The sequence below is a fragment of the Clinocottus analis genome, unplaced genomic scaffold, assembly GCF_023055335.1.
Source record: "Clinocottus analis isolate CAN_PGR_092001 unplaced genomic scaffold, fCliAna1.0.p SCAF_16, whole genome shotgun sequence".
Lineage (NCBI taxonomy): Eukaryota > Metazoa > Chordata > Actinopteri > Perciformes > Cottidae > Clinocottus > Clinocottus analis.
The window spans coordinates 16420531-16442676 of NW_027175887.1; the positions used below are offsets into that span (position 1 = coordinate 16420531).

The window sequence follows — 22146 nt, forward strand, 5'->3', positions numbered from 1 at the left end:
GTGTTCACTCTGGCGTGGGAGGATCTAACAGGAATGTCTTGCTGCTGATTGGGTCTTTGCCCTCGTCTGAACGTACACGGTCGCTCCAGCCTTTCGTCTGGGAGTCCAGCATGCACTGCTCCAGTCTCCAGAGGACGCGTCTGATTGGTAGATAGTGTGTGAGGAAGTGGAGCTCAACCGTCTGGTACTTTCACCCTGATGGTATTGCACCAGTAACCCAAGAGACCGAAGTAAATAGGCAATCTTTAGCGGGAGATAGCGGCTCATCGGTATGCGCTTCATAAGCAGTGTGAAGGATGGAAGCTGGAAGTGTGTGTCAGGTTGTTCCTAGTCATAAATCTGGAATAAAAATCAACTAATTGATTTAAAATAAATTGTGAAAATGTAAAAAGTGCTCAGAATCATGCAATGGAACTGAGAATTGCAGCATTTGATGCTACATTTAAAACATTTTTATCTGGAAATCCCTCGTATACCATTATATTACATCATATACTTCACAAAGAAACCAGAAACTCTACGCTGTGATTTGACATCTAAAACTTTTTGGGAATTTCCGCGAAAAAATGCATCTTTTCGATGACTGAATGGCGAGCGCATCCGTTCAGAAACCCTTATTGTTGACATACCTTTGACAACCAGACATCCCTTTATTGTTACATCAACTATATACATAACATAATGAAACAAGAGTCTCGGCTCTCCAGTCAATTCAATTCACCCAGAGACTGTTTCGGGATCCAAGTATGCAGAAATATTCAAAACACACTATTTTTAGAGTCGCCGAAAATATCTTATTTATACTTCATTCAAAAAGGAAATGCATGGGATCAACCAGCGGGTGATAATATCAGACCAACCCTGCCATGACGATGACGAAGTCGAGCTGGTTCCACTTGTCCCCGAGGTAACAGTTGGGGCCAAAGATTCCCAGGGCCACCATCTTGATGACCATTTCCACGGCGAAGAAAGCGAAGATGCAGTCGTCCAATACCTGCAGAAAACACGCGGGGTGGAATCACAACAATGAGAACAGGAGGATATTAACTTCCAGCCGACAGATTAAGGTCAGCTGCTTGTTAACTTCCTTCATCCCACTTCCAGAGACGCCGCGGAAAGAGGCAGCGGAGGTTGTCGGAAGAAAGAAAGTCTTGTCTCCATTAGTTAGTTTCATCCCCAGCAGGGAATATCTCTGACTTAGCGTGGTTATGGCTGCGTCTCAATTAATTAGACATCCACTACAGCAAAAGAAATACAGACCGTCTGTATTTGAATATAATGAGCACGTCTTCGGCGCGCCAAGAATCAACATCGCTCTGCAGCTTCGGCTTGTTGGAACAAACCAGACGAGCGAGACGGGGAGAAAAAGAATGAAGGAACTCGTCATTAGCATTTGTTTACAAATTGTTCTTGTTCTCGTAGTTGCTCTTCGTGACACTTCACAGCTGCTCCCCTGCAGAATAAGGGAATCCATCCCTGGTGTGAAAAAACACGCGTTTCACCTGCAGAAAAACAACCCAATATCTTCTTTACAATTGGCCAGATGAGAGATGACGTGTTTGAGGTTCCTCGTTGACATAGATGGCTAAATAAGAAGCAAGTGATAAGCGAAACATGGGACAGGACAAAGGCGCTAATGCCGACACAGTCTCATGGAAACATGCGGCAGTACCCGCGTTGCTCATAGGGGGCAGCGCAGAGGTGAACGTGTAATGCTGCGTTCACAACAAACGCGTTGCAAATTGGACTCGAGAGTAGGTTACTTGCAAAGTGAACACACGGTCGCGATAAGTTGCGAGAAAGCGTTTTTTCCGGCAGGGGCAAGAATAGTGTGTGTTCTCAACGCTGAGTCGCGTCAGCGTTGAGAAGCTCCGCCCGTCATCGCTGCCGTCCTGTCATCGCTAAATGAAACTCTGCCCAAAGTAGCGCCGATAGCGGCCGTCATTCAGACGCTGTTGTGGTACTGACAGATAATATTATGAACCCGGCCTCGATGGAGTTTGATGTTCCAACGTTTGCGGCCCGAATGACATTTGCAACGCGCTTGTTGCGAACGCAGCTGTACTGTCGAGCGAGTGAACTGACGAGGTAAACGCGGCGTGACTATTTGCTAACGATTTTGATGTGAACGTAGCATTGTGTGGATTCTACACAACAAGTATGAAGCAGAACTAGTGGTTACTTCCATGGTGGATGGTGGAAACTGTTACGGAGACAAGCTACGCCCTCTTTCAGGTGCGAGTAACATTCGCAACGCTTTTGCTGTGAACGCAGCTTTGAATAAACTGTAAACGCTGCGTGAATATTCGCAACGATTTTGGTGCGAACGCAGCATAAAGCCCCCCTGAGGGGCGTCGCACTGACCTGCAGGATGCGGCACCACTCCGACTCGCAGGTGACGTCTTCGCAGGGCTGGAACATCCCCAGAGTCACGCAGTTCAGCAGGATGACCAGCATGGACACGTGCTCGAACCACGTGCGGGGGGGAGGAGGGTTAAGGCCAACACACACATGTGGACATGACATGTTGCACACGGAGCACAATGAACTTCAGGGTGCAGGCGCGTCCATAACAATGATGCAGCGATAATGTGCGGTGTGAAGTGGAGGATAGAAAAAAAAACAAGTGTGTTCGGGGAAGTGCTTTAAATCCGAGAGAAAAGATCACCCATGATTCAGCGTAGTAGCATGTGAGACAAACACCCCGCCAACACACCGCAGCCGGATGCCAAAAGGAAGTTTGGTGCGAGTCTAATGGACATAATAGGTCCAGAAAGGACCCGGTGGGACCGGCTGTTAATCTGTTTACGGGCCTTTTCACTATTTCACCGATAAACATTTTTAATGGGTCCACGTCTACTGTACGTCCTGCGGCGTTCATTCGCTAATTGATCAATGAAAGTCGGGGAGAAAAGATCGGGCGAGGAGGGTTGTGATCCTCCACATGTGGCAACTCAGACGCAAAAGCTTTGAGTCTCAAGGTTTTTTCCTGCGAGTCCTATTTTCTGTCAGATGTCACCTACTGACCCGACGGAAATAGCACTCGTGCGTAATCTTTTGTTGATTTCCTTTCTTTATCCCTTGTAGACTGCCAGTGAGATTATCTATTTAGGGCAAGGAAGCCAGTGATGTTGGACGCCGTCGGGGTCACCGGTGCACTTTCCTTGACCTTTCTTGTTGGTTTATTTTCTGTTCACATGACAAGAGATACAATTGTAATCCGTCTATAAAAGGAGTGGAGTCTAAACCCGTGTGGCAAAGCGGAAATGGAGATTTGATGAATGGATTCAATCCGTCTAATTTGTAGACGACAAAATCAGAAAAAACAGCTCAACAATTGTAAAACTTTTGTCTTTTTCTGATTTCTGTTCTTTCTCCTCGTCAAAATGAACCATGGGTCAGTGTAGCCGTAAATCCACCGAATCCAGTCAATAAAAACCACAAGTTGACCAACACCAACCAGTTGGACAACTAATACCAATGCAGCTGCAATAAAGTTGTATGATGTACTTGTATGAGAGTGTGAGGAAGGAAAATGACAACAGAGAACAAGAGCAAGGAGGAGCTTTAAATCATGTCTCCTTAACTAGGAAAAAAAAGGCACTGATGCTGCTGTTTTTCTACTTTGGCTTTTGTCCTAGAAACACACACACACACACACACACACACACACACATACACACTCACAGACACACACAGTATTCCCTTGGTGGAGTACTGTTCTAATTAGAGAGGGAGTTGAAGCAGAAAACAAATGGTGACCACTGTCCTCTGCATTGCTCGCACACAGATGTACTGTACACACACAGACGCACAAAACACACACATGCAGGCGTCGATACACTTCAGGCAAATTAAGTGTGCACACACACACACACACACGTAGGAAGACAATGGGTGTGCTGTGATCAGGGGCCGAGGCAGAAGCTTGTGTCAGCGGAAAAGTCTGACCTGAAACTTTTTTTTTCCTCCTCCAGTGGCTGTTAAGAGTAACGGCTGCAAACTTTTAATTTATCCGACACGACAGGTTTCCTCAGATGTCTCGAGGCGATGACGGTGCACAGCACACCATCTTCATATTTCACTTTTTTTAGACTAAACATGTCCAAACATGTGCTCCCGGGGGACAGTTTACCTTCCTTTAGATCCGCGACGGACAGAAGAAAAAACGCAGTTTAAACTCTTTTGTCCTGCGAGACATTTGGGGGAAGTTGTCTAAATTAGCGTATTTAATTATTGAGTTATGGCACGAGGTCACGGTGAGCTTTTGACCTTTCAGATTCAGATCGGTTGAGCTTTGAGTCCAGGTGGAGGTTTGGAGCCAGATGTGAAGAAAATTAAAGTCACTCCTGAGACCCACATGAATAAAAAAGTTTTTTTTTTTTACAACGCCATGCAACTGCACATTCAAAAATGTAATTAAAAAAAAGGGCTAATTTAACTTTTACTGATCAAAATGGGCTTTTTGGAAGCAGATATCTGTGTGAGAAACTACTCAACTATAAACTTTAATAAATGCAAGCACAAGTCCAGAGTTAGTGATGCCCATCATGGAGCTGTACTCATGCTTTACCTGAGACCTCGATCAGGGTTTCCTCTGTGACCTTGATTAAGGTTTTAACTGTGACCTTGATCAGGGTTTCCTCTGTGACCTTGATTAAGGTTTTAACTGAGACCTCGATCAGGGTTTCCTCTGTGACCTTGATTAAGGTTTTAACTGAGACCTCGATCAGGGTTTCCTCTGTGACCTTGATTAAGGTTTTAACTGAGACCTCGATCAGGGTTTCCTCTGTGACCTTGATTAAGGTTTTAACTGTGACCTTGATTATGGTTTTAACTGTGACCTTGATTAAGGTTTTAACTGTGACCTTGATTATGGTTTTAACTGTGACCTTGATTAAGGTTTTAACTGTGACCTTGATTAAGGTTTTAACTGTGACCTTGATCAGGGTTTCCTCTGCGACCTTGATCAGGGTCAATGTGGCTCAGCTGTGTGATCAGAAGCGCTGCCAGGTGGTCTGGCAAGAAATATAGTAAAGTACAAATGTATTCAGGTTTTGCATTCGTGGGTTTGCTGCAGTTTCAATACGTTATTTAAAAAAATACAATATATTTGCACTGTTAAAAACTAATATAAAAAATGTATAGAAACATAAAAACGTCGCGCTGTCTGTGCGGCCCTCCTATGAGATCACAATACCAGCGGGGGCCTCCAGCCAAATTGAGTTTGAGACCCCTGATTTCAGATATGGATGAAGTTGGCTTGAGGTTATTTGTCGTATCACCTCTGGACAACCAAAGAAATACCAAAAAACTGTTAATTTTAAGAAGTTCTAACAACAGCAAAGCAGAAAGAAAAGACTTCGGCAAACGACGAGCAGTGTCCCTGTGAACGCCTTTCACATTTCAGAAGAAAAAGTAAAATAATAGCCTATTATCTTTGCTCTGCTCCCACCAGCTCGCCGTCTTCATGGCGGACCGTACCCGATGACATCACACCGCTCAATTACCCAAAATGCCATCATGTCTCTATTCTCCCTGCCTCTGTCCAGCGGGAGGGAAGTTAAACACACGGATCTCCTCAAATGTGAGATATGTCGACCAATTAGAGCTCAAGTGTAATTTGTTATTGTATATGCGGGTCACGTCTGGGCTGCCACGCCCTTCTGAGCGTTAAAGGGTACGCAGAGGTGGAACTGAGTACATACATTAAGTCAAGTACTGTGCTGAAGGACACGTGAGGTAATTGATACGTGGCGACAAATACACGACAAGAGAAACGTGGCTACGAATACACAATGAGAGAAACGTGGTTACAACTACACGACAAGAGAAACGTGGCTACGAATACACAATGAGAGAAACGTGGTTACAACTACACGACAAGAGAAACGTGGCTACGAATACACAACAAGAGAAACGTGGTTACAACTACACAACAAGAGAAACGTGGTTACAACTACACAACAAGAGAAACGTGGTTACAACTACACGACAAGAGAAACGTGGTTACAACTACACAACAAAATATTCATGGCTACAAACACACAACAAGAGAAACGTGGTTACAACTACACAACAAAATATTCATGGCTACAAACACACAACAAGAGATACGTGGTTACAACTACACGACAAGAGAAACGTGGCAACATACACAACGAGAGAAATGTGGCTACAAACACACGACAACGGACACATGGCTATACATACACGACAAGAGATACGTGGCTATACATACACAACGAGAGAAACGTGACTACAAATACACGACAAAATATTCATGGCTACAAATACGCGACAAGAGAAACATGGCTACAACTACACAACGAGAGAAACGTGGCTACAAACACACGACAAGAGAAACGTGGCTACAACTACACGACAAGAGAAATGTCGTTACAACTACACGACAAGAGATACGTGGCTACATACACAACGAGAGAAACGTGGCTACAAACACACGACAAGAGAAACGTGGCGACAAATACACGACAAAATATTCATGGCTACAAATACACAACAAAAGATATGTGGCTACAAATACACAACGAGAGATACGTGGCTACAAATACACAATGAGAGAAACGTGGTACACAATACGACGGCTTCCTGTCCATGAAACCACCCAACAGTATACAAAAGGAGTTACAATGACAAAGCGTGAACATCCAAGCATCCAGCATCAAAATGCAACACACGCATTAACGCTGACGCACAAACATCAAACAAAACACTGACAGAGAACATTTCACTGCACGGTGAGCACACGATGTAAATTCATCTGAGAAGACACTTTCACCTGTTGGCTTTTCATACTTCTTGTGTCTACGTCTCCTGCTCGGCTAGTAAAAGAGGGTGTGTGTGTGTGTGTGTGTGTGTGTGTGTGTGTGTGTGTGTGTGTGTGTGTGTGCAGCACGTTAACAGAAGCGGCGCTACTGTGGGAGGCAGAACGAATGCTGCTTATCCTCTGGAGCTTTAAACAGAAGGAGAGGGGTAAACGAGGGGCGCACCATCGTGGAGGCCACTGAGCGAGTGGGGGCACGCCAGTTCAGAGGGGAGACCTTTATTCAGTCCTCCTGAAGCAGCGCCGAGGCTCGCGTGGCGTGAAAAACACGGTGTAAGAACCAGTTAAAACGTGTATTCGGTCACTGCGGCGCTGTAGAAACACATGGCGTGCCCCCCGGGGAGGAGAGAGGGAAGCGGCAATGAAACATCGTCAATAATAACGTTGTTACAATGTGCTGGGATGGAGACGTCTTCCATCACAGAGGAAAGGCCCTGGGCCAGTCTGTCACTGCACACACACACACACACACACACACAGACACACACACACACACACACACACACAAGGTTAAGGGACGTAAGGTCGAGCCTTCCCTCAGAGATGAAAGATTCAGTAATCTGCGGCAGAATTAAAACGAGAGATTTGAATATTCAGAAAATCTGCCTCTCTCTCTCGCGTCGCTCGGTGGCCCCGTGCGCTCCGCTTTCTCTAATTCCTCTTTAATCTCTGCAGTCAACACCTCCTGAGCCCCCTTCTGTCTTCAGCACACACACATACACACACGCACACACACGTCTGTGCCACACACACACACACACACACACACAAGCATTAACGTGTAAGTCCTCAAAGTCAAGCCCGGCTGTCGCTGCAAAGCGAGCTCAGCGTACAAACCGGTTTTCGGTTAACAGAAAAATAACAAAGATCGTTTTCTTTTTTTGTGTCTTTTTGGGCTTCTCACACACACACAAACACACACGAGCTCAAATTGAGAAGTGCAGTTGTGTTTTTGGTTATGTTGCTAGAAGCTCGATCAAATAAAGTCTACATTGGTTGGATTTTTTTGAGGTCGATTGATGATGTGACGTTCTCAAGGTCAAACCAATCACATGTAATACATCTCTGGTAGTGGCAGCTACCTGTCAATCACCCTGTAGCCCCGCCCCTAAAGCCTCCATAATTTACTAAATGAACATCATGCTGTATAGAAGAAGACTTGAAACTAGAGATTGAGACATAAACTCATGTTGACAATGTTTACTGAGGGAATACATCAAGAGAGAAGTAGAGTCACTTATATAGACTTCTATACAACCAGAGGAGTCGCCCCCTGGTGGTCAGGAGAGACAATGCAGCTTTAACACATGGAGCATAGACTTCTATACAACCAGAGGAGTCGCCCCCTGGTGGTCAGGAGAGAGAATGCAGCTTTAACACATGAAGCATAGACTTCTATACAACCAGAGGAGTCGCCCCCTGGTGGTCAGGAGAGAGAATGCAGCTTTAACACATGAAGCATAGACTTCTATACAACCAGAGGAGTCGCCCCCTGGTGGTCAGGAGAGAGAATGCAGCTTTAACACATGAAGCATAGACTTCTATACAACCAGAGGAGTCGCCCCCTGGTGGTCAGGAGAGAGAATGCAGCTTTAACACATGAAGCATAGACTTCTATACAACCAGAGGAGTCGCCCCCTGGTGGTCAGGAGAGAGAATGCAGCTTTAACACATGAAGCATAGACTTCTATACAACCAGAGGAGTCGCCCCCTGGTGGTCAGGAGAGAGAATGCAGCTTTAACACATGAAGCATAGACTTCTATACAACCAGAGGAGTCGCCCCCTAGTGGTCAGGAGAGAGAATGCGCGCTGGAGACCAAGGAGAAACAAGAGCAGAGGACGCTGAAGCTGAAGAGACGTAGAGGTGTGACATGTGTCTCCATCATCTGCTGCGCTGATGTGTGACAATACAAGCCGACCGAGGTAAACAAGACACACACACACACACACACACACACACACACACACACACACACACACACACACACACCACAATGCAATGTTAAGCACTCGTATGCGCCGCTTTAATTTGTACCACACTCTGTCACAAGTCTCACACCTACAGTGACTGTGATAACACTTACACACACACATTGGCAATGGGAACACGCACACACACAACCTCACACAAATGCACAGTGCACGTGTGTGTGTGTGTGTGTGATGTGATGTGTGTGTGTGTGTGCTGCACCTTTACATGGCCGAAGGACAACAACAACAACTATTCCCTTGCGCAGCCTCTTGGCACACAAGCTGGATTCCACTGGAGAGGTCTCACGGCGCGCACACACACACACACACACACACACACACACACACACACACACATACACACACACACACACACACACACACACACACAATGTCAAGCCCACCACACGATGCCTGTACACAGTGTCAAGCCTGAGCTGTCAGGTTGGTGCCGTTGCACACAGAAAGGGGCGGGGGAAAGGAGGAAGAGGAGGAGGAGGAAGAAGAAAGGAGGAGGAAGGAGAAAGGAGGAGGACGGAGGAAGAAGAAAGGAGGAGGACGGAGGAAGAGGAGAAAGGAGGGCGCAGTAAACAACATAAAGAGCACTGAAGTATAACTTTATGACAATTGCTCAGTCGAAAAAACAAGAAAAAACTTCATGAAATGAAGTTCTTTTCTCTCTCTACCTCTTTCTATCTTCCTCATCCTGTTATGGCTTCCTCCCTCCTTTCCTTGCATCCTCCCTCCTTCCCTCTCTCCCTCCTCCATCCTCCCAGGCTTCTCTGTGAGCAGAACTTTTTACCGGCGGCTCCTTTGTTCAAATCAAAGCCCGTCCGGTTCGCAGCTCTTGAACTCTCTTCTGCCTCGACGGGAGAAAAGTTCAGCGTCTGAACGCGACGCTGAAGCCAAAAGTCTGATATGAAGAGAAAACCGTCGGCATGGAACGACACGTTAAGGCCTCCCCTTTGCACTTTTGCATCGTTCTTTTATATTATTATTCTTTTCTCTTAACATCTTCAGTGGGAGATCTTGGCTCGTGCCTGAAGCTCATTGGCTCCTGGAGTCGGGTGGAGTTCCTCCGCCAAGCGGACGACTTCCAACCCGTCTGCTTTCGCTTTGTTGGTCTCGTTCCGCTGGTTTTTCGGAGGTTAATCTGAAATGAGGACAGGTGGCGTGGGGTGAGGGTGGGGGTAGGGAGGAGAGAGGGGGGGGTGAGGGTGGAGGAGGGGACGCGAACCTATACGCATCGACACGAGGAGGAGAAAACAGACTTGTCTGCAACTCTGAGGGGAGTCGCTCAAAGCGGTTCTGGGGTTAATGGAGCTCCTCCGAGTAACTCAGGTGATAAATTGGAGAGTGGAAGGGAGGAGGAATGAAAATAAGAGAGGAGGAAAGTGTTCTCCATCCTTTATTTACTTCAACGGGTCGGGACGCAAACAGCTGCAGTGAGTTCATGAACAGGAGTTATAAGGAATAGAGTTCATCCCTTCAGGCTGTATTCAACAAATATTAAAGACATATTAAATGCATCAATGTGTTCACTACTTACAATGTGAAATGTGTCAAATTAGCAATCTCAATAAAAAAATGAACATTTGCAGGAAATCCAGGTTAACTCCTCCTTCTCTCCTTCCCTCCTCCCCCCTCCCCAGCATCCTTTTCATCCTTCCTTCCTTCCTAAATTCCTTGACACTCACCTTCACACCTTCTCCCTCTCTCCCCCTCCACATCTAAACGCCTCTACATTATCCCTTACGCCCTCCATCTCTCCTTTCAGCCTTTCACCTCCCTCTCTTCATCTAAGCCCCTCCCCCCCCCTCTTTCCTCCTCCCTTCATTCAGCATCCCGTCCATCCCTCTTTCATTAGAGGAGAGCAAACTCAATCCCATCAGATGTAATAACCTAATCACACTCTCTGCTCAGGTCGATCAGAAGGGTTGCAGCGTGTGTGTGTGTGTGTGTGTGTGTGTGTGTGTGTGTGTGTGTGTGTGTGTGTGTGTGTGTGTGTGTGTGTGTGTGTGTGTTGCAGTGTCCTTTGCATGTCTGCGTTGTGCATCATTACTTTGGACCAGCTGGGATTATAAAACCAGTTTGTTAGATTTAGGCTGGGTTAAGTTTAGGTTAAGATGCTGTGTGTGTGTGTGTGTGTGTGTGTGTGTGTGTGTGTGTGTGTGTGTGTGTGTGTGTGTGTGTGAGACGGGAGCTGGAGAGGACTAACTTCTTGGCAGTGAACACTACGCGATGTCTTCTAATTGTTCCATCAATATGTTGATCAATAACTTGTTGTGTCATTCTTTTTGTCCTTAGTTGACACCTGAATATGATGGATGAATGATTCATGACACCATCAGTCGCTCATTTTCAGACCCCCCCCCTTCATCATATTTGTCTTTCCCTCCCTTTTTTTGTGTGTGAGTGTGTGTGCGTGTGTGCGCATGTGTGTGTGAACTCCAGATTGGCTCATCTCCGCGAGGTCCCTGAAGGCAGCACGATTCAGAAACAGAAACTCATAAATCAGCTCGTCCCTGAACTCACTCCTCCTCACTGCCCTCTTTCATCCCTCCATCCCTCCATCCCTCCATCCCTCCATCCCTCCATCCCTCCTCCAGCGCCCGGAGAGCAGGCTGAGGCAGCGGTGACGCAGCTACACCAGGATTCCCTGTCTGTCTTTCTGCTGCGAGCTCTTTCATCTCCCTCTTCATTCCTTTCTTTCTTTTTTAATCTTCTGTGTTGACGCCATTTCTGTTTCCCCTCCTCGCTGAAACAATTTCTTCCCGAACAACTTCACGTCAACTTCCAGCATCGGTGATAATAAATGATGTTCTGCTCCTCTCCGAGGTCTAGTTGCAGTCTGTGTGTGTGTGTGTGTGTGTGTGTGTGTGTGTGTGTGTGTGTGTGTGTGTGTTTTCAGTCCGGTGCGACAGAATCAGAACAGTTTGGACAAAGTGTTTGTTCTCTGCTGCAACTGAAGCCCTGACATGCAGCTGGAGGTGAGATTCTCTCCTATGGCATCTGTCCCATTAGGTGCATGTACAGCGTGTGTGTGTGTGTGTGTGTGTTTGCATGTGTGTGTAGGTATAGGCGTGTGTTTTACGGCATGTCAGGGAGGGAAAAAAAAGGGAGGAGGGAGATACAGAGAGCCCTAAATAGAGCAGCTGCATCTGATGAGGCCTGGCTCAATACTTGTACTGACACACACACACACACACACACACACACACACACACACACACACACACACACACACACACACGCCTTTAATGGCATCTACTACAGAGGCCTGACATCTACTACAGGGGCGTGTCCTCCACTACAGGGGCGTGTCCTCTACTACAGGGGCATGTCCTCCACTACAGGGGCGTGTCCTCTATTAAAGGGGCGTGTCATCTACTACAGGGGCGTGTCCTCTATTAAAGGGGCGTGTCATCTACTACAGGGGCGTGTCCTCCACTACTACTACATCAACAACAGGGGCGTGTCCTCTACTACAGGGGCGTGTCCTCTATTAAAGGGGCGTGTCATCTACTACAGGGGCGTGTCCTCTACTACAGGGGCGTGTCCTCCACTACAGGGGCGTGTCCTCTACTAAAGGGGCATGTCCTCTACTACAGGGGCGTGTCCTCTATTAAAGGGGCGTGTCCTCCACTACAGGGGCATGTCCTCTATTAAAGGGGCGTGTCATCTACTACAGGGGCGTGTCCTCTATTACTACTACATCAACAACAGGGGCGTGTCCTCTACTACAGGGGCGTGTCCTCTATTGAAGGGGCGTGGCATCGACTTCAGGGGCGTGGCATCATGAGTGACAGCATCACAAAGACGTTTGAAGACCTGCCTCAACTGCGTTGCCTTCAGGAAACGCAGGTACTGCGATAATCGTGACTCTTTGTTCGTATACAAATGGCGCAGGCGGGTTGAAGGGAAGTCAGGAAGCGTCTCTTCACAGAGAATAACTGCGGCGTCGCCTCATCCCGCAGCAAACAGAGAATCCCGGCTCGTACATTTCGACGCGTGAGACCGTCAGACTGTAAACATCCTGACGGATGACTGCGATTACAGACGGCCGCTTCCATCTTCCTCCCTCGGTCTCCACTGACACAGTTACTCGACAGGATTCTGGTTGCTTGGTTACCGACCGCAGTCCTGGGATTCCAGAGAAGAAGAAGAGAGAGAGAGAGAGAGAGAGAGAGAGAGAGAGAGAGAGAGAGAGAGAGAGAGAGAGAGAGAGAGAGAGAGAGAGAGAGGGAGGGTGGAGTGGAGTGTTTTCTGTCTTTTGCCGGCATTTCAGCGACCGTGTTTACATTTTTCTTTGATTGTTTCCTCTGTATTTTCGCAGCCTTTCCACCCTCCTCTTCCTCCTCCTCCCCTTCCTCCCCCTCCTCTTCTTCAACTGTAGTCTCACGCTCCTGATCGTCAAGGGAGAGAGGGGGATAATAAAACAAAAACAGATCACCTCCCTCTCGTTTCCCATCTCTTTTCTCCTTCTTCTTCGCCAGAAACACACCAGCACATGATGTGTAATCCCGGTGTAATCCACAGCATACATGAGCTTCCTCCCTTTGCATACATGAACACATTGTCAGCCTCTCTCCAAATTGTTCCCATCCAACAGGATCCTTTACCACACAAATAAACCGACAGACAGCGCCGCTGTACCGGGGTATTAAACTCCACAGCGCTCCAAAACTAAAGTCCCAACTTGAATAAAACATCTACAGCTTATGTAAACCGAGCGACTCCGTCTATTTTAAACCAATCACGCGTGAGCTCGCGTTGGAGCAGCGGGGGGGCCGACGGCACGGGGAACATTAGAAACGCGCAGGTATCCGTTATAGACACTGGACCATTAAATTCACCTGGAGACGTACGCACTTAAACACCAACGATTCAGGATAATCACCAGGAAGAGGCTGAATGAACGGCGCCACGCAGAGTGTAAAATCGGTGAAGAAATGTGTGAAATGAGTGACGTCTTCTCGGAAATGTTTCAAGGAAATAAGCGCATGTGGTTATTTTTTTAAAATTTAAACTGCAAACAAAAGAATCGGTGAACTACTGTACTCGTACACGCTGTACAGGAAGGAAGGAAGGAAGGAAGGAAGGAAGGAAGGAAGGAAGGAAGGATGGAAGGAAGGAAGGAAGAAGTCACTGCGAGTGCACGGCGGCCGGGTTTTCTGTAGTTCTGCATTCAGTAAAAGATTCCTCTGGTTGTATAGAAGTCTATGCTTCACCTGTTGAAGCTGCATTCTCTCTCCTGACCACCAGGGGGCGACTCCTCTGGTTGTATAGAAGTCTATGCTTCATGTGTTGAAGCTGCATTCTCTCTCCTGACCACCAGGGGGCGACTCCTCTGGTTGTATAGAAGTCTATGCTTCATGTGTTAAAGCTGCATTCTCTCTCCTGACCACCAGGGGGCGACTCCTCTGGTTGTATAGAAGTCTATATAAGTGACTCTACTTCTCTCTTGATGTATTCCCTCAGTAAACATTGTAAACATGAGTTTATGTCTCAATCTCTAGTTTCAAGTCTTCTTCTATACAGCATGATGTTCATTTAGTAAATTATGCTCATTTAGGGTCAAACAGAACATAAAGCAGTCGGCGCTTTAGGGGCGGGGCTACAAGGTGATTGACAGGTCGCTGCCCTACTATTGTATTCAGCATCTTTACGTCACTCACTAGTTGCAAAAATGCCAAGATGGTGACGGCCAAAAACGTCAAACTTCAAATAAAATGTGTCACAAAAGGAGGAAGGGGGACGCAGATAAAATAAAATAAAAAACTTGATCTGTGACGTGAAGCTGGAGGAGAACGACACACACAGACTCCAAAGGAAAAGGTCAAAGCTCATTGGATGTATTTCTATCTGCCACCAGATGGCCATATGGCCTGCACGGCAGCATATGGACATCTGGACACCAACCAAGTCATGAGCTGCTTACACACACACACACACAAATGCTCACACACACACACATAAGCTCACACTGGTGTCTGTAAAGGAACATACATGTTTACTAAAAGCAGAACACGCACACCTTCACGCAACGTCGCCGATGAGTCTGACAATCGGCAGTCGATAGTGTGTGTATCACCGCCCGCCCTCTGTGTGAACCTGTGTGTGTCTCTGTGTGTGTGTGTGTGTGTGTGAGGCCATGCGTGTGAGTGTGTGAAGCCATGTGTGAGCGGTGGTTGTTGGCAGCCTCCTCTCTGAGCTCACCTTGATTCACGAGCAGGAGGCACACACACACACGGCCTCTAATGGCCGCGCACATTTATATAAAACCTGCCCTCTGGGTTTATTTTATTCATTTTATTTATTCTGCTTCATCTCACCTCATCGCTGAAGACGATCACCGCGCAATATCGTGACGGAAATTAGCATCCGCGACATGTTTGGCACTCTGCCGATGCTTTCATGTACGTTTAGATTTGATTATTATTTAAAAAGAGAGTCCGGCGCGATGCGTCGCTCTGCAGCCGGAGATTTATCACGTTTAACTTGCACCACGACGGGTTAATGGAAATGAATTATTCAAGATATAAGAATGTGATTTTAGCATGCGGACATTCACGTATACGAGGAGTTCAATTTCAGTTGAACCGTGTGTACTTCTTATTAGATATTAAGAAAAAGGAGTGTTTTTTAATCTGTGTTGGTAATATTTAATGTTTATTTTTAGCTAATTCATCAAAAAAAAGACTTCTGGTGAAGCTAAAACAAGTGCAAAAATGGCAAAAGACTGACATTCCCAGTTCAGCCAGTGTGGGAATGACTTCCCTTCTCGGACCGGTACTCATAAGTACACGATGCTAGTACTAATGGGAGTACTTCTACATATTCTAACAGCTGGAGGTATACTGTGTGTGTGTGTGTGTGTGTGTGTGAGGTGCAACATGTGGACCAAAAGCTGCTTGAAAGCAGACATCTTTGCTAAATGACCGAGCGGTCGTGTGTGGAAGAGGCTTTCAGAGCGTGTGCACACGAACGCACACGTGTGTGTTATGAATTAGTAATGCGTATGCGGCGAATGTGATTTCTGGCATGTTTTAACCCCTGAAGGCGGCTGCTGGTTTCAAGGTCGAGCGTCCTGTTTATCCCAGCGCCTCCACGAGCGAGTCGGTCTCCAGCAGAGAGGCCGGACGGCTAAACATCACGGGATGAAGGACGACGTCGGCAAGAGCTGCAGCGCAACTGACGTTTAAAAAAAGAGGTAAATACATAAAAGTGTAAAATAAACAACAACTCTCACTGCAGAAACATAAAGAAATTGATTTTCAATAAGCTGATGGTGTAAAAACTCAAATTCTGAGGTGAAACCGAGAAGCAAACACAAATTCTGGTTGTATAGAAGTCTACGCTTCATGTGTTGAAGCTGCATTCTCTCTCCTGACCACCAGGGGGCGACTCCTCTGGTTGTATAGAAGTCTACGCTTCATGTGTTGAAGCTGCATTCTCTCTCCTGACCACCAGGGGGTGACTCCTCTGGTTGTATAGAAGTCTATGCTTCATGTGTTAAAGCTGCATTCTCTCTCCTGACCACCAGGGGGCGACTCTTCTGGTTGTATAGAAGTCTATGCTTCATGTGTTAAAGCTGCATTCTCTCTCCTGACCACTAGGGGGCGACTCCTCTGGTTGTATAGAAGTCTACGCTTCATGTGTTGAAGCTGCATTCTCTCTCCTGACCACTAGGGGGCGACTCCTCTGGTTGTATAGAAGTCTACGCTTCATGTGTTAAAGCTGCATTCTCTCTCCTGACCACTAGGGGGCAACTCCTCTGGTTGTATAGAAGAAAAGAGGAAGAAATAAAAGAGAAGAAAAAAAGTCTTGAGGCTTGCAGTATTGCTAACAACACACACACACACACACACACACACACACACTGACCATGATTTGGCGCTCTACAAAATGTTCTGCTTGTTGCCCCTGAGCTGTTAAATAACTCCACTTCCACTGCACTCGTCCCCAGCACAGCCATGCCCAGACATGAACACACACACACACACACACACACACGCACACACACCAACGCGTCATCTTCCCCCGCTTCCTTTCCTTTACAAAGCTTTAATCTGCAGCTCTTAACTTCCCTGAAGACTCTTCTGTCGCACAAAATGGAGAAAATAAATAAACAAAATCCAGAGAAAGAGTAATTGAATTTGTGTCCATATTTTCAGGTGGCGTTACCATAGGAACCACATTTCCTCGTAGCACACACACACACACACACACACACACACACACACACACACACACACACACACCCTTTGCAGAGTCCGATGCTCTCCGGGCGTTCGCCTGATCACAGAGGAGGAAACTGCAGCGCGGCTTCGCCTGTAATTGTAATTTATTAGCTGCAATTAATGCAATTAAAAAGAAGGAGAGCGCTCCAATACCCCCCCCCTCCCTCCCACACACACACACACACACACACACACACACACACTCACACACACACACCCCTCTCTGCCTGCGTTCTTCAACACAATGATCATTGTGAAGGAGTTTCTATAGAAGCGTGCAGGAGGACGTCTGTGTGGTCCGCTTTCACACCTTTAAGTGATGGACGGATGCGACCTGAGCGCTGGGTTCGGTGCCCCGGGGCAAACACACGGGGCAACACCTGCAGGGAGTTGGCAACCTGAACGCGTACGACGAAGACGAGCTACGAGTGAGGAAGTGCACAGATGTATAGATACAAACAAGAGCCCGTGTGGCACAAACTCAACACACAGAATGAAGTGAGCTCGACTGTGAAATCACGGGAATTAAAATGAAGTTTAGCAAAAGAAATATAAAAAGAAATGAAGTGTATCTGAGATGTGAAGCTGAATCTGTCATTTCTCATCATTTATTCGCCTGGAATGCAAAATCTGATCAACTGTTTAGCAAAAAGAAAGAGCAACGCTGCTCTAAGTGTGTGTGTGTGTGTGTGTGTGTGTGTGTGTGTGTGTGTGTGTGTGTGTGTGTGTGTGTGTGTGTGTGTGTGTGTGTGTGTGTGTGTGTGACTCACTGTCACTGCAAGAAGACCATGCAGCCTCTTCCCCAGAGAGAAGTAAGCCGTAGATTATTTAGCTTTCTGATTTTCAGGATGAAATATTCGCATATTACAACCATCAATATATATATATATATATATATATATATATATATATATATATATATATATATATATATATATATATATATATATATATATGTATGTATCACAACACCAACAACATACAAACAGTCCTTGGTTGCAGAGATTTATTCTTTTTATCATCGATTGGCAGTTTTTCGAGCAGAAGCCTTAAATCTCGGCGTGTTTTTAGCATTCAGATTACTCCTGTTCAACATGCGGGCAGATTATATTTCTATTTAATCCAGAAACGAGACCTCAAATCCCAACAGCACATCATCTGAGAGTCACGCTGATCAACCCGATGGTCGTCTGGTCAGTACGTTTTTTTTTCAGCGTCTGGAAAAAAAATCAAATTTTTCCACATCTCTCTCGACCGTCTCCGGTTGCTCGCCGGCCGGCGGCGCTCGGTAAACAGTAGTAAACCCGTAACCGTGGCAACGGGTCCCTCAAACAGGAAGTGCAGGGGTTAATATTAACCGGAGTAAACAAGCCTTTCAATCACAAACATATTAATAACAATAAAGCTCTCCGACAGAAAGGAAGAAGAACACGTCCTCAGTGTCGCTCTGGACTTTGTCCTTGTTTGCTTATTGTGTGTTCACGCACACGCGTTGTGTTCACGCACGCGTTGTGTTCACGCTCGCGTTGTGTTCACGCACGCGTTGTGTTCACACACACGCGTTGTGTATCCTTTCAGATGGAAACAGGAAGCACTCTGCTGTGAATCAGCGCCTCCGTACATAAAGATCGGCTGCGTGACGTCAGATGAAGCCGGAGCGATAAGACGGCTTTGTGTGTGTTGGAGCAGCTGCAGCGATACGATGAACCTGCTGTCACTGGTCTGATACCAGTGAGCTGTGAGGCCTCACTGGGTGGAGGTGACTGGGATCTTCATGTGCAATACACACACTACCGCTCAGAAGTTTGGGGTCTTGGAAATGTTAGAAGTTAAAAGTCACGTAAATCTGATTAAAGTCATGAAACAAACATTTAGCATGTGTTGTTTCCTGCACATGTATTAGAAAGCCCTCACAGAGCACACGGCAGTGTGTGTGTGTGTGTGTGTGTGTGTGTGTATGTGTGTGTGTGTGTGTGTGTGTGTGTGTGTGTGTTGTTTATGAGCTGGATTAGCAGCGTAAACACGATTTGTCTGCAGTGTAGTTAAACAACTGATCATCAATGCAACTGGTGGACACACACACACACACACACACACACACACACACACACACACACACACACACACACACATACAATCAAGCATTAGCCCAAACATAAATAATTTCCAGTGAGGATTAAAAAAGGTCAAAACCAGCGGAGGTGATTGTTTGAGCCTAAAACAAACATCAGAAAGGCTTCGCTCCCTCCTTTCCTTTCCTTCCCCCCTTCTCCTCTGTCCTAGTTCTTCTCCACTTTCATATCGTTCCCCCACCGCTTCGCCCTCCCCTCCATCTTTTCCCCCCGACATCGGAGAGAAACCAGGTGGGTTGAGTTTCCTCCCGCAGGAGAGAAGAAGAGCAAAGAGGATGTGACAATACGTTCATTACTTATGCCCACACGCTTCCTTCCTTCCTCCTTCACACACACACACACACACACACACACACACACACACACACACTCTCTCTCCACCTCTGTGGAGACTGTGACGGAGCTCTCTTATCAAGGGCAGCAGGGAAATGTGGATTATTTTAAACAGATTTCCATATTCATAAAGAATCCTGTGCAGGAACAACAGCAGACGGACAAATGAAGAAGTGGACCGGTCCAGTTTGTGCGCTTCCCCGAATGTTATATTGTTGTTTGCGTGTGTTTCCCAAGGTGCTAACGTCTTGACAGCAGACACATCGTGTCATAATTATTCATAAATCCTATTAAATGTAACTCTGATTGTCTGACTCCACCTGCACAGTTTCCTCTGCACGCTTTATTCACCAGAAGTGTGTTTGCTTTCCCGCTTCGAGTGCGTTCAGTCTTCAGATGTTCGCAGTCGCCTCTGCGTCTGTGTGAGCGAGCCATACCATAATACTCCAACTGGCGGTGGGCGGTCGGGCGGCGAGTTCCTTTCACAGCGTCGCGCCGAGCGCCGTCTGCGTCGCCGCCGCTCTCAGGCGACGGGAACGTCTTCTTGCCAACGACAGACGACCTTCAGCGTCTCCTCTCGGCGTGTTTTTATGATGACAGATAGAAATGTTTTGGGGGAAATGTCACTCTTCCATCGTGGGGTGGAGAATATATGAAAGAGCAACACATATTGTCCTAAACGGCCCTTTTATTGTTATTTTTTAGATGTATTAAAAGTAGGAAAAAAGCTCAAATAACGCCGGTAATGTTCTTTATTTTTGACTCCGGGCTTGAGATGCTGCTTTTAATTGATTACAATAATGATCAGATATTAACTCGTTGAAAACTGTGGAACCAATCATGTCTCCAGACCTCCTTTCTCCTTTCTCCTCCTCCTTGTATGTATTTGTTCAGCAAAGTCTTGGTAAAAAAATGTATATCTGCAAAAAAAAAAAAATCACTTTTAAAAGATATTTTGATCATAACTATGAACATCCAGCATGATATGAGCCAGATTCCCCTAAAAAAGCCTCCTGGAGCGTCAATAAGACACCTTTTTGGAAAGATTAGGACCTAAAGAATCAGAATCTGCAACAAAAATCACAATAAAACAAAGTCTTGGTCTGTTAGGAAGAAGTTTCAGTCAAGAAACTGTGTCGTTCGGGTCAAAAAAGGAAAAAAATACGTATTTTATGCCAAAATATGGTCTGAATAGGGCATGCTGGGACTTAAAATTGGGAGGATTTTCGAGCATGGTTTCCAAAAGGTTAAGAGATCTGCTTACTGTACTATTTAAATAAATGTGAATGCACTGCAGATAACGTCCATGTGCATCTTCTCTGTGGACGGCGCTGCTGCAGAACATCGTTTAAATCACTAAATAAAGTCTCGTTCGTGTTCCCGAGCGACTCTGCAGACAGCCGGCATGACGAGTTTGGAATCATAACAAAACAAAATGGGGGCGGCGGCGCTGTCGGCGTTCATCACCGGCAGCGCCGCGCGTCTCCATAAACGCATCAATGAAATATTCAAACTCCCTAATAACAAAGTTATCCATAAAACCAGCGATGTGACTCTCGCTGCTCGGCAGCGGAGAGTCTAAACAAACCGGCGGAGCAAAAAAAAATAAAAAATGCAGCGAAGTAAACTTTTCTTTGCTTCCGTATTTGGCCAAAAGGAAACGGTGTGAGAGAGAGAGCCGCTCCTCGGTGCGGTGCTGCTACTATCGGAGGAGATTCATGCAGAATGTTTCAGCTGGAAGCCGGTTGACCATAAAAAGCCTCGAGTCAGGTTGAGCCGACCGGAGGACTCGAATTAATCTCTGACCCTCCGAGTGCTGCGATGGACTCAGCAGGGAGTGTGTGGGCGACACACTGATTCACTCTCCTGTCATCCTGATCTTCACACACACACAGACGCACAGACGCACACGCACAGACACACACTTTCTGTTTTGCTCGTCAGGCTTTTGACGACCCGCCACAGAAGCACGTCAGTTTGGTGAAAAGTCATGAAAATGTGGTTAAAAATGATGGAAATTTGTTTGAAATGTCATGAAAATTCAGTGGAAAGTCATGAAAATTTTGTCAAAAGTTATGGACATTTGGTGAAAAGTCATAAAAATTTGATGAGAAGTCATAAAGATTTCATGAAAAGTCATGAAAATGTAGTGAGAAGTCATGAAAATTTGGTAAAAAGTCATGAAAATTTGGTGAAAAGTCATGAAAATTTGGTAAAAAGTCATGAAAATTTGGTGAAAAGTCATGAAAATTTGGTAAAAAGTCATGAAAATTTAGTGAAAAGTCATGAAAATTTGGTAAAAAGTCATGAAAATTTGGTAAAAAGTCATGAAAATTTGGTAAAAAGTCATGAAAATTTAGTGAAAAGTCAAGAAAATTTGGTGAAAAGTCATGAAAATTTAGAGAAAAGTCATGAAAATTTGGTAAAAAGTCATGAAAATTTGGTAAAAAGTCATGAAAATTTAGTGAAAAGTCATGAAAATTTGGTGAAAAGTCATGGAAATTTAGTGAAAAGTCATGAAAATTTGGTGAAAAGTCATGAAAATTTGGTAAAAAGTCATGAAAATTTGGTAAAAAGTCATGAAAATTTAGTGAAAAGTCATGAAAATTTGGTAAAAAG

General features: G+C 45.9%; 1 protein-coding gene across 3 annotated transcripts in view; it reads right to left on the reverse strand.

Moving 5' to 3' along the window:
• cacna1ha (calcium channel, voltage-dependent, T type, alpha 1H subunit a) overlaps window positions 1-22146 on the reverse strand; it is a 96933-nt gene that overhangs the window by 48556 nt on the left and 26231 nt on the right. For all 3 annotated transcript variants that reach the window (XM_068578198.1, XM_068578195.1, XM_068578194.1), the window contains exons 3-4: window positions 2365-2476; window positions 861-994 (exon numbers count right to left, since the gene is read on the reverse strand). In XM_068578198.1, coding sequence (XP_068434299.1) covers window positions 861-994; window positions 2365-2476 — 246 coding nt within the window. The remainder of the gene's footprint in view (window positions 1-860; window positions 995-2364; window positions 2477-22146) is intronic.